We start from the raw sequence: 15,558 nt of genomic DNA, 5'->3' as shown, positions 1-15,558 counted from the left end.
GGTGCCTGGATGAAACAGCCTTACATTGGAAGAAGCCATCTAGGGCTTTCGTAGCTGGAGAGGAGAAGTCGGTGCCTGGATGAAACAGCCTTACATTGGAAGAAGCCATCCAGGGCTTTCGTAGCTGGAGAGGAGAAGTCGGTGCCTGGATGAAACAGCCTTACATTGGAAGAAGCCATCCAGGGCTTTCGTAGCTGGAGAGGAGAAGTCGGTGCCTGGATGAAACAGCCTTACATTGGAAGAAGCCATCCAGGGCTTTCGTAGCTGGAGAGGAGAAGTCGGTGCCTGGATGAAACAGCCTTACATTGGAAGAAGCCATCCAGGGCTTTCGTAGCTGGAGAGGAGAAGTCGGTGCCTGGATGAAACAGCCTTACATTGGAAGAAGCCATCCAGGGCTTTCGTAGCTGGAGAGGAGAAGTCGGTGCCTGGATGAAACAGCCTTACATTGGAAGAAGCCATCCAGGGCTTTCGTAGCTGGAGAGGAGAAGTCGGTGCCTGGATGAAACAGCCTTACATTGGAAGAAGCCATCCAGGGCTTTCGTAGCTGGAGAGGAGAAGTCGGTGCCTGGATGAAACAGCCTTACATTGGAAGAAGCCATCCAGGGCTTTCGTAGCTGGAGAGGAGAAGTCGGTGCCTGGATGAAACAGCCTTACATTGGAAGAAGCCATCCAGGGCTTTCGTAGCTGGAGAGGAGAAGTCGGTGCCTGGATGAAACAGCCTTACATTGGAAGAAGCCATCCAGGGCTTTCGTAGCTGGAGAGGAGAAGTCGGTGCCTGGATGAAACAGCCTTACATTGGAAGAAGCCATCCAGGGCTTTCGTAGCTGGAGAGGAGAAGTCGGTGCCTGGATGAAACAGCCTTACATTGGAAGAAGCCATCCAGGGCTTTCGTAGCTGGAGAGGAGAAGTCGGTGCCTGGATGAAACAGCCTTACATTGGAAGAAGCCATCCAGGGCTTTCGTAGCTGGAGAGGAGAAGTCGGTGCCTGGATGAAACAGCCTTACATTGGAAGAAGCCATCCAGGGCTTTCGTAGCTGGAGAGGAGAAGTCGGTGCCTGGATGAAACAGCCTTACATTGGAAGAAGCCATCCAGGGCTTTCGTAGCTGGAGAGGAGAAGTCGGTGCCTGGATGAAACAGCCTTACATTGGAAGAAGCCATCCAGGGCTTTCGTAGCTGGAGAGGAGAAGTCGGTGCCTGGATGAAACAGCCTTACATTGGAAGAAGCCATCCAGGGCTTTCGTAGCTGGAGAGGAGAAGTCGGTGCCTGGATGAAACAGCCTTACATTGGAAGAAGCCATCTAGGGCTTTCGTAGCTGGAGAGGAGAAGTCGGTGCCTGGATGAAACAGCCTTACATTGGAAGAAGCCATCCAGGGCTTTCGTAGCTGGAGAGGAGAAGTCGGTGCCTGGATGAAACAGCCTTACATTGGAAGAAGCCATCCAGGGCTTTCGTAGCTGGAGAGGAGAAGTCGGTGCCTAGCCTCAAAGCTGCAAAGGACAGGCTGACTCTCTTGTTAGGTGCTAAAGCCGCTGGTGACTTTACGTCGAAGCCAATGCTTATTTACTATTCCAACAATCCTAGGGCCCTTAAGAATTATGCTAAATCTACTCTGTCTGTGCTCCATAAATGGAACAAGAAAGCCTGGATGACGGCACATCTGTTTACAACATAAGCCTTCCCTCCCCCCCCCAAAAAAATCTGCTGCCATCGAGTCAATTCTGACTCATAGCGACCCAATAGGACAGAGTAGAACTGCTCCATAGGGTTTCCAAGGAGTACCTGGTGGATTCGAACTGCTGACTTTTTGGTTAGAGGGGTTTCTGTTTACAACATGGTTTAGTGAATATTTTAAGCCCACTGTTGAGACCTACTGCTCAGAAAAAAAGATTCCTTTCAAAATATTACTGCTCATTGACAATGTACCTGGTCACCCAAGAGCTCTTATGTTGTTTTCATGCCTGCTAACACAACATCCATTCTGCAGTTCATGGATCAAGGAGTAATTTCAGCTTTTAAGTATTATTATTTAAGAAATACATTTTGCAGAGTTACAGCTACCACAGACAGTGATTCTTCTGATGGATCTGGGTAAAGTAAATTGAAAACCTTCTGGAAAGGATTCACCATTCCAGATGCCATTAAGAACATCAGTGAGTCACAGGAGATCAAAATATTAACATTGGCAGGAGTTTGGAAGAAGATGATTCCAACCCGTGTCTTAGTCATCTAGTGCTGCTATACCAGAAAACCCACAAGTGGATGGCTTTAACCAAGAGTTTACTCTCTCACAGTCCAGTAGGCTAGAAGTCTGAATACAGGGCGCTGGCTCCAGGGGAAGACTCTCTCTGTCACCTCTGGAGGAAGGTCCTTGTCATCAGTCCTCCCTTGGTATGGGGGCATTTCAGTGCAGGAACCTCAAGTCCAAAGGACGTGCTCTGCTCCCGGCACTGCTTTCTTGGTCGTATGAGGTTCCCCTAACTCTCTGCTCACTTCTCTCTTTTATATCTCAAAAAAGATTGGCTTAAGATACTATCTAATCTCTTAGATCTCATCAATATAACTGCTGCTAATCCACCTTATTATATCATAGTGACAGGATTTACAACATATAGCAAAGTCATATAAAATGGTGAACAATCACACAACAGTGGAAATCATGGCCCAGCTAAGTTAACAGATATTTTGGAGGGACACAACTCAATCCATGACAACCTAATGGATGACTTTGAGGAGTTCAAGGCTTCAGTGGAGGAAGTAAGTGCAAATATGATGAAATAGTAAGAGAACTAAAATTAGAAGTGGAGTCTGAAGACATGACTCAATTTGCTGCAATCTCATGATAAAACGTTAACGGATGAGAAGTTGTTTCTTATAGAGGAGCAAAGAAACTGGTTTCTTGAGATGGAATCTCCTCCTAGGGAAGAAGTTGTAAACATTGCTGAAAAGACAACAAAAGGTTTAGAACATTTTTTAAACTTAGTCTTACGAACTGCCAAAAGAACAAACAAATCCATCTTGGAAGAATTCAACCAGAATGCTCCTTAGAAACAAGGATGGTGAGACTATGTCTCACATGCTTTGGACGTGTTGTCAGGGAGGATCAGTCCCTGGAGAAGGACATCATGCTTGGTAAAATAGAGGGTCATCGAAAAAGAGGACGATCCTCAATGAGATGGACTGACACAGTGGCTGCAACAATAGGCTTAAGTGTTAACAACGAGTGTAAAGATGGCACAGGACTGGGCAGTTTTTCATTCTGTTGTACACAGGGCAGCTACGAGCTGGAATTGACTCAGTGACACCTCATAACAACATAAACTTAGTTGATAAAGCAGAGGCAACTTGACAGGATTGACTCCAGTTTTGGAAGAAGTTCTACTGTGAGTAAAATCATATCAAACAGCATTGCATGCTAAGAAAAACCTTTCATGAAAGAAGAGTCAATCGATGGGGCAAACTTCATTGTTGTGTTATTTTAAGAAATTGCCACAGCCACCCCAACCTTCAGCAACCACCACCCTGATCAGTCAGCAGCCATCAACATTAAGGCAAGACCCTCCACCAGCAAAAAGATTCCGACTCAGATGAGGGTTCAGATGAGGGTTCAGATGATGGTTAGCATTTTCTAGCAATAAAGTATTTTTTAATTAAGGTATATACATTGGGTTTTTTTTTTTTAAAGACATAATGCTATTGCACACTTAACAGACTACAGTAAGGTGTGAACATAACTTTCATATGCACTGGGAAACCAAAAAAATTGTGTGACTTACTTTATCGCAATGTTCACTTTATTGTGATAGTTTGGAACTGAATCCATAATATCTGAGGTACATCTGTACTAAACTTCTACAACTTTACAATAAAAAATAAACACCTCAATCCAATGAACAAGGGACTTGAATAGACAGTTCACCAAAAACGATAATTAAATGGCCTAAAAGTACATAAAAAGACGCTCAACATCATTAGGCGTTGTTGCTGTTGTCTGCTGTTACGTCAATTCTGACCCATAGAACCTTATAGGGAGATGTAAATCAAAACCACAATGCCGTATCACTTCGTCCCCAATAGAATGACAATGATTAAAAAAACATCAATTAAGTGTTGACAAGGTTGTGGAGAAACTGGAACCCTCATCCACTGCTGGTGGGAATGTAAAATGGTGCAGCCACTGGGGAAAACATTTTGGCAGTTCCTCAAAAAGTTGAACATAGAATTACCATATGGCCCAGCAATCCCAATACTAAGTCTACACCCAGAAGAAGTGAAGGGAGGATCACAAACAGAAACCTGTACACCAGCGTTCACTGTAGCACTTTTCACAATAGCCAAAAGGTGGAAACAACTGAAATGTCCATCAACAGAGCAACAGATAAACATAATGTGGTCTATGCACACAATGGAATATTACGCAGCTGTAAAGAGACATGAAGTTCTGACGTAGGCCGCAACATGGATGAACCTTGAGAACAGCATGCTGAGCGAAATACGTCACTTGCAAAAAGACAAATACCGTATGTCATGAACTGTGTCCCCCCAAAATGTACGTCAAACTGGCCATCCCATGATTCCCAGTTGTGTGGGACTGTTCACTATTTTGTCACCCAGTGTGATTTTCCTACGTGTTGTAAATCCTAATTCTGTGATGTTAATGAGGTGGGATTAAAACCAGTTATGTTAATGAGGCAGGACTCAATCTACAAGATTAAGCTGTGTCTTAATCTCGTTTGCAATGTAAAAGAGAGAAGTGAACAGGCAGGGTGACTTCATACCACCAAGAAACAAGAGCCAGAGAATAGGGTATCCTTTGGACCCAGGGTCCCTGCACTGAGAAGCTCCTCGACCGAGGTAGATTAAGGACAAGGACCTTCCCCCAGAGCCAGAAGAGAGAGAAATCCTTCCCCTGGAGCTGGCACCCTGAATTCGAACTTCCAGCCTCCTAAGCTGTGAAAGAATAAATTTGTTTGTTAAAGCCATCCACTTGTGGTATTTCTATTATAGCTGCACTAGATGACTGAGCCAGAGTTTAGTACCAGGAGTGGAGTGCTGCTCTGATAACTAAAATGTGAAGTGGTTTTGAAACTGTGAATGAATAGAGGCTGGAATAATTTTAAAGTGCCTAATAGTAAAAGCCTAGATTGCCTGAAGGGACTGTTGGTGGAATTATGGGCATCAAAGACAATTCTGGCAAGGACTCAGGAGGAAGTAAGGAAAGCTGTTACACTGGGGACGGGGCAGACGGCAAGAAGCAGAGAAACAGCAGCAGCAGAGAAACGGCAGCAGCAGCACTAGGAGACCTGCCAGGCAGCACTAGAGCTGATCCACGGAGCGAGACAGCTGAGTGCCTTTGCGCAGGAGGATTTCTGGTGGGGTGGGGTGCCTCCAGGCACTTATCAGTAGAGCTAAAGAGCTTTGGAACACTTGCCCCAGCAGGACGGATGCAGGTAAACAGGCCCAAGGGCCTGAGAAGCCAAGGAACCAGGAAGCAGAAGCTGAAGAGACAAGGAACACAGAAAACACAGCTGCCTCAGTCTCAAAGGGTAGGGCCACAACCTCAGGGGTCTTAAAGGGTAGAGATATGGCCTCTGGGCTTCAAAGCATGGGGTCACAGCCTCTTAGGTTTCAAAGAGTCAGATCTTCATCAACTCCGTTCTGGATTGTGGGGCTACCGTCCACAGTTGCTAGCAGATTGGAGCTGGACTCACTACCCAAAGCTGAGGGTGAGAGGCTGCCATGCCCAAGGGGCAGAAGAACAGAGCCTGCCAGGGCACGGGGGTAGGGTCACCACTCAGATGGACTAGGAGAATGAGGCCGCCCAAATGCGAGGGAGCAGAGTTACCAGTCCAGTGGGCCTGAAAGGCAGAGCTGAAGCCCAGGGCCAGGAAGCCACCACTCAGAATCTGGAAAGAGTGGCCAACGTCCAGAGTCTGAAGGATAGGGCCATTGTGTAAATGGTATCAGAGAACAGAGGATTATTTTCAAGCCTTGAGGGCTAATGTAATGCGTTACGCTGACTTGTTTGGTGCCTGTTATCCCTTTCCCCCCGCAGTTTCTCCCATCTGTAACGAAAATGTCTAGCTTGTGCCTGTTCCACCATTGTATTTTGGAAGCAGATAACTTGTACTCTAGATTTCACAGATGAAGAGGAGTTTTTTGGATTTTGGGCTTGGAGCTGATTTAAGACTTCTGCTATATGATGGGGTAAATGTGTTTTACATGTGGCAAGGACATGAATTTTGGGAGGCCAAAGGGTGGAATGTTATAGACTGAATTGTGTCCCCCCAAAATATGTCAACTTGGCTAGTCCATGATTCCCAGTATTGTGTAACTGTCCACCATTTTGTCATCCAAAGTGATTTTCCTATGTGTTGTAAATCCTACCACTGATGTTAATGAGGTGGGATTAGTGGCAGTTATGTTAACCAGGCTCAATCTACAAGATTAGGTTGTGTCTTAAGTCAATCTCTTCTGAGATATAAAAGAGAAAGGCAAGCAGAGAGGTAGGGGACTTCATACCACCAAGAAATAAGAGCCAGGAGAGTAACACGTCCTTTGGACCCAGGGTCCCTGTGCTGAGAAGCTCCTCAACCGGCAAATATTAATGACAAGGAGTTTCCTCCAGAGCCGAAAGAGAGACAAAGCCTTCCCCTGGAACTGGCACCATGAATTCAGACTTCTAGGCTCCTGGACTGTGAGAGAATAAATTTGTTTGTTAAAGACACCTGCTTGTGGTGTTTCTGTTATAGTGGTACTAGATGACTAAGACACTGTAAGATCTCACTTTTATGAAATAAACAAATACATGAAACCAAAGACTACTAATGGTTACCAGGCATGGGAGTAAGAGGAAAAGGGGGAGTTTTTGTTTGGAGGGGCACTGAGTTTATGTTAATGGTGGTGGAATGCTTTGGATGAGGACAGCAATAACGGTGTCACAATATGGAAAATGTACCCAATGTCATTGAGTTGTAAATGTGGAAGTTTTGTTGTGGCAAATATTTTGGTATGTATGTTTTCACCAAAAATTAAAAAAAAAAAAAAAAAAGATCAGCTGGTTCATTCTGGTCTAGGGAGTTAATAAAACTATCCAATTCTTAAACTCTAGCAAATTGAAGCACAACTTTCCTGAGACTGTCTCCTAAAAGCCCGTCCTAAGACTTGCTTGCAGTCCCCCCACCCCGGCCTGTAGTCACTCCCAGACTCCCGCACTCCTCTTCAGCTGCCGCACCTGCGCCCGTAACTGTACAGGCTCCCACAAATGCCTCCCAACCTAAGAATTACCTCGTCTCTCTTATTTAAACCCTCCTTAAATTTGGGCTCTAAAACTAGACATAATGTAAGTGATGAGTGGACCCACACCTCTTTGCCTACTCCCCACGGACCCTGTAGTTCAAAAGTACTTCAAGAAAACCAGCAATCACACCATGAAACTATATGGTAAAGGACATCTTCCTGGCATATCCTAGAGTTGTATTCAGTTGTTAACAATCGGTGGGATGGATTCGTTAGGAAGGTCTTTTACGAGGATGTTGTGTCCTCAAAGGTTCTAGGAGGACTGTGATCAGAGCTCGGCTCCCTAAAGTGGAGACTCTCTCCCTCTGGAAACGCTGCAGTGTGGAAACTCATTTTAAGTTTACACTTCAGTGAGACACAGTCTTTTACAGCCTGACAAACGGTCAGCTCTCCCTGAACACAGGCATCTGACTCCCAGTTTGCGGACTATCTGCCCCCTTTTCCTTCCTCCTCATATTTAGTCATTTAATGATTGCCAAATCTGCCTCTTGTTAGCAGACATAAAAAAAAGATTTTATGAGGTGTATATTTGAAAATTGCAGTATCCTCAATACCTAGAACCATGCCTGGCACATAACAAAAATTTTGTAAATATTTTGTTGAACAAATCAAAACTAAATTTACCAAAACAAGACTCTATGTCTGTCTTTCACCACCATAAATAACAAAGCTAGCTTGAATCAGTGGCAGTGGGCAGAAATTTGTTAAGTACCAAATTAATGAATATCACATTTTCAATTGTATTAAGTTAAAGACATAGAATGAAGATGTAAATAACAGCATCAGTCATCCAGTCGTTTTTTTAAGGAAGATCCATGTTTTATTTTCTTATTCACCAATTCCCTTGAATACAAGTTGAACTGAAACAACATATTTTGTTTCACTCAATACATTTTTTAATTAACTAAGTGTAGTTAGACTTCCTTATTTTTCCCCTATTCTGTTCCAGTACCCCATCTAGGATACGATATGACATTTAGTCATCATGTCTCCTTAGGCTTCTCTGGGCTGTGACAGTTTCTCGAACTTTCCTTGTCTTGGGTGACGTTGACAATTCTGCAGAGTACCGGTCAGTTTTGTAGAACGTCCCTCAATTTAGGTTTGTCTCATGATGAGGTTATGGGTTATTGTGAGGAAGACTCCAGTGCCATTCTCATCCATCACCTCAAGGGCACAAGAGCGTTTATTTTTGAGTCACAGCAAACAACTCACTGGCCTCTGATTGTCAAAGCCACAGGCATTTCCTGAGTAAACTGTCACTGCCCAGATGTCTGCTTCTTAACTTAGAGACACATCTACATCCTTGGGAAGTCACACTTGATTTTATTTAGATTTTATGTAAAACGTTGTAATGGTAAATTCTTTTAGCAAATACCCATGATTTTATATTTTCACTCATAATTGTCAGGCCTTGTCTCTTTGGTGACGGCACTTCTGGCTCAGGATTCAGGGCATTCCAAGAATGCTTCAACTGTGTTCTAGAACCTGAGCAGCTATTCAAAGAATTTACTTCCTCTTACAACCCTTAACCTTGCAGTTATGCCCCTCCCCAGAGAGCTCTTAATTCCTGAGATAATACAACTAATAAACTTTTCAGGTTAAAAGCATGCATTATCAGTTCAGTAAACTGTCCCAGGACTCTCGGCATACAGTGACGCTGGCACAGGAAAAGTGCTATGTCTCTCTTTCCACATCATTCAGGTGTAGTGTCATTGACCCAGGGGAGTATTAAGCCAAAAAAAAAAAGAAAAAAAAAAACCAAACCTGCTGTTGTCGAGTTGATTCTGACTCATAGCAACCCTACAGGATGGAGTTGAACTGCCCCATAGAGTTTCCAAGGAGCACCTGGTGGATGTGAACTGCTGACCTTTTGGTTAGCAGCCCAACTCTTAACCTCTATGCCTCCAGGGTTCCCAGGGGAATATTAGAGGGCCCACTTTTTGTTTTCAATCTGGCTTGAGTTTTGTTCAAACTGAAGATCAGTTGTATTCAAATGGCTCAAATCTAAACTAGAGAAGGCTCAATCAAAGACACCAGAAACAGAAGACACGGGAAAAACAGGCCTCCTGCTCTATTCTCCTTAAATTTTGCATCCTAGGCACCGACCTGGCCTGGACTGCCCACTGCTCTATTCTCAGGTTCTGGGGTGGTGCGGCCACTCCCAGGTGCCGGGCATCAGCAGGCCTTGAATTCCAAAGTGCACTCCAGGCCCTGAGCACAGCAAAGGCAGGAAACCCATCAGTCCTCTGGGCATGCAATATGCTACCACCATTTCGGAAACAGGAAGATTTCCCTAGCAGTGGGTGCGTGCGTGTGACAGGGAAGCTCAAGAGTCTGGACCCAAAGGCCCCGGTCGCTTGGCTGCAGAGGGGCTGGGAGGGTCTGGGAACTAAGGGTCTAACTGTGGACAACTGGAGAAATCCTGTAAAATTAAACAAGGCCTCCCTGGCCGCTGGGAAGGGAGAAAAAGGGCGGCAGGAGACGCAGCTACCACTGCGCGGAGCGCACCCAGTGATCTCTGGGCCACTTCTGGAGCTGCCTGAAGGGGAAGATGTGGGGTCACAGCAGAGACTTTTCCAAGGTGCTGTCCGGACCAATGACGCCGCATCCTGTCACCCGCTGCCTTAGCGCGCAACCCAGGCCGCTCGGTCCTATTCCCACCGGGGAGGGCGAAGCTCGGCGGCCCTACCATACCTTGTAACTTAAACACATCTTCTGTTGTGTGTATGTGTTCTTCTCTTTTTTTTACACACTGTACCCAAGCGGTCCGTGTAACCCTGGAAAGGCGTGGGGAGCGCGCGGCCCTGTGACCCGAGGACCCGCGCTCCGACCAGGCCCTGCGGCGCTGCCTCCCCCGTCCGGACGCGCACCTGCTCTGGGGAGAACCCCGGGCGCCAGGCCCCCTCCGCCCCAACAGAGCCCGGGCCCCTGCGGCCGCCCCCCGGACCCGGCTGCGCGCACAGCCCGGGGGTGGAGCGCGGGCCGCCGCCGGCCGGCCCTACCTCGCCGCTTGGCGCGCACGATGCCCTTCTTCTGCAGCACGAACGTGGACCCGTTCACCAAGCTCGACACGACGGCCACGCCCAGGCCGAGCGAGACGGCGGCCGTGCTCGGGCTGCGCGCCCCCTCCCCGGCCGCCGCTGCCGTCGCCGCAGCCCCCATCTCGCCCGCGCCCGCCGCGCCCGCCGCGCCTGCGCCTACGCCTGCGCGCCCGCGGCTCTCGGGCGGGGATGGAGAGGGTGGAGGGGCAGCCGGAGCGGAGGAGCTGGGGGAAGGGGAAGTGGGGCTGGGGAGCCAGGGAGCCAGGGCTGAGGGGCGGGGAGACGGGGGCGCTGCTGGGCAAAACGCTTGGGGAGACTGGGGGCTCCACGGGACCGGGGGTGGGGCGAGGGAGACTCGGGGTTCCAGGGGACCGGGGGTGGGACGAGGGAGACGAGGGAGACTGGGGGCTCCACGGGACGAGGGGTGGGACGAGGGAGACGAGGGGCTCCAGGGGACCGGGGGTGGGACGAGGGAGACTCGGCCCCGGGGGTGGGACGAGGTAGACTCGGGGTTCCAGGGGACCGGGGGTGGGACGAGGGAGACGAGGGGCTCCAGGGGACCGGGGGTGGGACGAGGGAGACTCGGGGCTCCACGGGATCGGGGGTGGGACGAGGCAGACGAGGGGCTCCAGGGGACCGGGGGTGGGACGAGGGAGACGAGGGGCTCCACGGGACCGGGGGTGGGGCGAGGGAGACTCGGGGTTCCAGGGGACCGGGGGTGGGACGAGGGAGACGAGGGGCTCCAGGGGACCGGGGGTGGGACGAGGGAGACTCGGGGCTCCACGGGATCGGGGGTGGGACGAGGCAGACGAGGGGCTCCAGGGGACCGGGGGTGGGACGAGGGAGACGAGGGGCTCCAGGGGACCGGGGGTGGGGCGAGGGAGACGAGGGGCTCCAGGGGACCGGGGGTGGGGCGAGGGAGACGAGGGGCTCCAGGGGACCGGGGGTGGGGCGAGGGAGACGAGGGGCTCCAGGGGACCGGGGGTGGGACGAGGGAGACGAGGGGCTCCAGGGGACCGGGGGTGGGGCGAGGGAGACGAGGGGCTCCAGGGGACCGGGGGTGGGACGAGGGAGACGAGGGGCTCCAGGGGACCGGGGGTGGGACGAGGGAGACGAGGGGCTCCACGGGATCGGGGGTGGGACGAGGCAGAGGAGGGGCTCCAGGGGACCGGGGGTGGGACGAGGGAGACGAGGGGCTCCAGGGGACCGGGGGTGGGACGAGGGAGACGAGGGGCTCCACGGGATCGGGGGTGGGACGAGGCAGACGAGGGGCTCCAGGGGACCGGGGGTGGGACGAGGGAGACGAGGGGCTCCAGGGGACCGGGGGTGGGACGAGGGAGACGAGGGGCTCCAGGGGACCGGGGGTGGGACGAGGGAGACTCGGGGCTCCAGGGGACCGGGGGTGGGGCGAGGGAGACGAGGGGCTCCACGGGACCGGGGGTGGGGCGAGGAAGACTCGGGGCTCCACGGGACCGGGGTGGGACGAGGGAGAGGACGGGGCTCCAAGGGACCGGGGGTGGGACGAGGGAGACGAGGGGCTCCAGGGGACCGGGGGTGGGACGAGGGAGACGAGGGGCTCCAGGGGACCGGGGGTGGGGCGAGGGAGACGAGGGGCTCCAGGGGACCGGGGGTGGGGCGAGGGAGACGAGGGGCTCCAGGGGACCGGGGGTGGGACGAGGGAGACGAGGGGCTCCAGGGGACCGGGGGTGGGGCGAGGGAGACGAGGGGCTCCAGGGGACCGGGGGTGGGGCGAGGGAGACTCGGGGTTCCAGGGGACCGGGGGTGGGGCGAGGGAGACTCGGGGTTCCAGGGGACCGGGGGTGGGACGAGGGAGACGAGGGGCTCCAGGGGACCGGGGGTGGGACGAGGGAGACGAGGGGCTCCAGGGGACCGGGGGTGGGGCGAGGGAGACGAGGGGCTCCAGGGGACCGGGGGTGGGGCGAGGGAGACTCGGGGTTCCAGGGGACCGGGGGTGGGACGAGGGAGACGAGGGGCTCCAGGGGACCGGGGGTGGGACGAGGGAGACGAGGGGCTCCAGGGGACCGGGGGTGGGACGAGGGAGACGAGGGGCTCCAGGGGACCGGGGGTGGGGCGAGGGAGACTCGGGGTTCCAGGGGACCGGGGGTGGGGCGAGGGAGACTCGGGGTTCCAGGGGACCGGGGGTGGGGCGAGGGAGACTCGGGGTTCCAGGGGACCGGGGGTGGGGCGAGGGAGACTCGGGGTTCCAGGGGACCGGGGGTGGGACGAGGGAGACGAGGGGCTCCAGGGGACCGGGGGTGGGACGAGGGAGACGAGGGGCTCCAGGGGACCGGGGGTGGGACGAGGGAGACGAGGGGCTCCAGGGGACCGGGGGTGGGGCGAGGGAGACTCGGGGTTCCAGGGGACCGGGGGTGGGGCGAGGGAGACTCGGGGTTCCAGGGGACCGGGGGTGGGGCGAGGGAGACTCGGGGTTCCAGGGGACCGGGGGTGGGGCGAGGCAGACGAGGGGCTCCACGGGATCGGGGGTGGGACGAGGCAGACGAGGGGCTCCAGGGGACCGGGGGTGGGACGAGGGAGACTCGGGGCTCCAGGGGACCGGGGGTGGGGCGAGGGAGACGAGGGGCTCCAGGGGACCGGGGGTGGGGCGAGGGAGACTCGGGGTTCCAGGGGACCGGGGGTGGGGCGAGGGAGACTCGGGGTTCCAGGGGACCGGGGGTGGGGCGAGGGAGACTCGGGGTTCCAGGGGACCGGGGGTGGGGCGAGGCAGACGAGGGGCTCCACGGGATCGGGGGTGGGACGAGGCAGACGAGGGGCTCCAGGGGACCGGGGGTGGGACGAGGCAGACGAGGGGCTCCACGGGACCGGGGGTGGGACGAGGGAGACGAGGGGCTCCACGGGACCGGGGGTGGGACGAGGCAGACGAGGGGCTCCACGGGACCGGGGGTGGGACGAGGCAGACGAGGGGCTCCAGGGGACCGGGGGTGGGGCGAGGGAGACGAGGGGCTCCAGGGGACCGGGGGTGGGGCGAGGGAGACGAGGGGCTCCAGGGGACCAGGGGTGGGGCGAGGCAGACGAGGGGATCCACGGGACCGGGGGTGGGATGAGGCAGACGAGGGGCTCCAGGGGACCGGGGGTGGGACGAGGGAGACGAGGGGCTCCACGGAGTGGGGCTGTGCGGAATTGACTGGAGCCACGCCCCTGACCCAGAGTCGCGGACCACCAGCGGAAGCACGGATTCTTGCAGTCAGGAGCTTATCTCGGATTTTAACCAACAAACTGGAAAATAAAATGTAGAAAAGGAAGGAAAGGTGGACTTCCACACTCTGGGGCTCGGCTGGGTTTCTGAAATCAGAGGTTTTAAACCTAAGAGCCCCGGGTTTTCGTTTTAAACAAGGTAGGAAGCTCGGGTGTGGAGGTTGCTAGGGGAGGCAGAGACCAAGTGACAGGTGAGGAGGTGCAGGTGGGGTGCAGTGAGTGAGTAAAGTAAGGGGAGGTGAGGAGGCTGCAAGAATTAAGTAAGGGCAGTGGAGGTCTAAAAAAGGGGACAGAAGGTCTGGGGGAGGAGGCCTGAGGGGAGGCAAAGGAGGCCTTAGGTGCGCATCAGGATGAGAAGTAGGCGGGGAGGAGGACCTCAGAGTTAATAGAAGCACACGTCGTTTTATTGCATTTTGCAGTTACTGCATTTTTTTACAAACTGAAGGTTTGTAGTAACCCTGCCTGGAGCAAGTCTGTAGGTTTCATTTTTCTAATACTATGTGCTCACTTCTTGTCTCTGTCACATTTTGGTAATTGTTGCTATAGTTCACACTTTTTCACTACTATCTCTTTTATGGTTTTTTTTTTTGTGATCAGTGATTTTTGACGTTACTCTTGTAGTTGCTGTAGGGCGCCATGAAGCATGCCCATGTAAGGTACTATTCTATGTGTTTTGACTGCTCCACCCACCAGCTCTTCCCTCATCTCTCTCCCTCTCCTTGAGTCTCCCTGTTCCTTGAGACACAGCACTATTCAAATTAGGCCAGTTAATAACCCTACAATGGCATCTAACTGTGCAAGTGAAACGAAGAGTCGCACATCTCTCACTTTAAATCAAAAGCTAGAAATGATTAAGCTTTTGTGAAGAAGGCACGTCTGAAGCTTAGATAGGCCAAAAGCAAGGCCTCCTGTGCAAAACGGTTAGCTAAGTTGTGAATGCAAAGAAAAAGCTTTTTAAGGAAATTAAAAGTGCTACTCCAGTGAACACACGAATGATAAGAAAGTAAAACAGCCTTATTGCTGATATGGAGAGAGTTTTAGCGGTCTGGGTGGAGTATCAAACCAACCACAACATTCCCTTAAGCCAAAGCCTAAACCAGAGCAAGGCCCTCACTCTCTTCAATTCTGTGAAGGCTGAGCGAGGTGAGGAAGCTGCGGAAGAAAAGTCTGAGGCTAGGAGAGGTTGGTTCATGAGGGCTAAGGAAAGAAGCTGTCGTCGTAACACGGAAGCGCGAGGTGAAACAGCAAGTGCTGAGGGAGAAGCTGCATCACGTCATCGGGAACATCCAGCTGAGAGAACTGATGAAGGTGGCTACGCTGAGCAGCAGGTTGTCTATGCAGGTGGAACAGCCTTGCATTGGAAGAAGCCATCCAGGGCTTTCGTAGCTGGAGAGGAGAAGTCGGTGCCTGGATGGAACAGCCTTACATTGGAAGAAGCCATCCAGGGCTTTCGTAGCTGGAGAGGAGAAGTCGGTGCCTGGATGGAACAGCCTTACATTGGAAGAAGCCATCCAGGGCTTTCGTAGCTGGAGAGGAGAAGTCGGTGCCTGGATGAAACAGCCTTACATTGGAAGAAGCCATCCAGGGCTTTCGTAGCTGGAGAGGAGAAGTCGGTGCCTGGATGAAACAGCCTTACATTGGAAGAAGCCATCCAGGGCTTTCGTAGCTGGAGAGGAGAAGTCGGTGCCTGGATGGAACAGCCTTACATTGGAAGAAGCCATCCAGGGCTTTCGTAGCTGGAGAGGAGAAGTCGGTGCCTGGATGAAACAGCCTTACATTGGAAGAAGCCATCCAGGGCTTTCGTAGCTGGAGAGGAGAAGTCGGTGCCTGGATGAAACAGCCTTACATTGGAAGAAGCCATCCAGGGCTTTCGTAGCTGGAGAGGAGAAGTCGGTGCCTGGGTGGAACAGCCTTACATTGGAAGAAGCCATCCAGGGCTTTCGTAGCTGGAGAGGAGAAGTCGGTGCCTGGATGGAACAGCCTTACA

General features: G+C 52.6%; 1 protein-coding gene across 2 annotated transcripts in view; it reads right to left on the bottom strand.

The window, feature by feature from the left end:
- NIPA1 (NIPA magnesium transporter 1) overlaps positions 1 to 10,463 on the bottom strand; it is a 99,935-nt gene extending 89,472 nt beyond the window's left edge. Inside the window, exon 1 of one of the 2 annotated variants that reach the window (XM_049906047.1) lies at positions 10,299 to 10,463. In XM_049906047.1, coding sequence (XP_049762004.1) covers positions 10,299 to 10,458 — 160 coding nt within the window. In that variant the 5' untranslated portion in view covers positions 10,459 to 10,463. The remainder of the gene's footprint in view (positions 1 to 10,298) is intronic. The other variant, XM_049906048.1, reaches the window with a different exon arrangement.
- Between the last annotated feature and the right edge of the window lie 5,095 nt (positions 10,464 to 15,558).

The sequence above is a fragment of the Elephas maximus genome, chromosome 13 (genome assembly GCF_024166365.1).
Source record: "Elephas maximus indicus isolate mEleMax1 chromosome 13, mEleMax1 primary haplotype, whole genome shotgun sequence".
Lineage (NCBI taxonomy): Eukaryota > Metazoa > Chordata > Mammalia > Proboscidea > Elephantidae > Elephas > Elephas maximus.
This window is presented reverse-complemented; position numbering and strand designations above follow the sequence as displayed.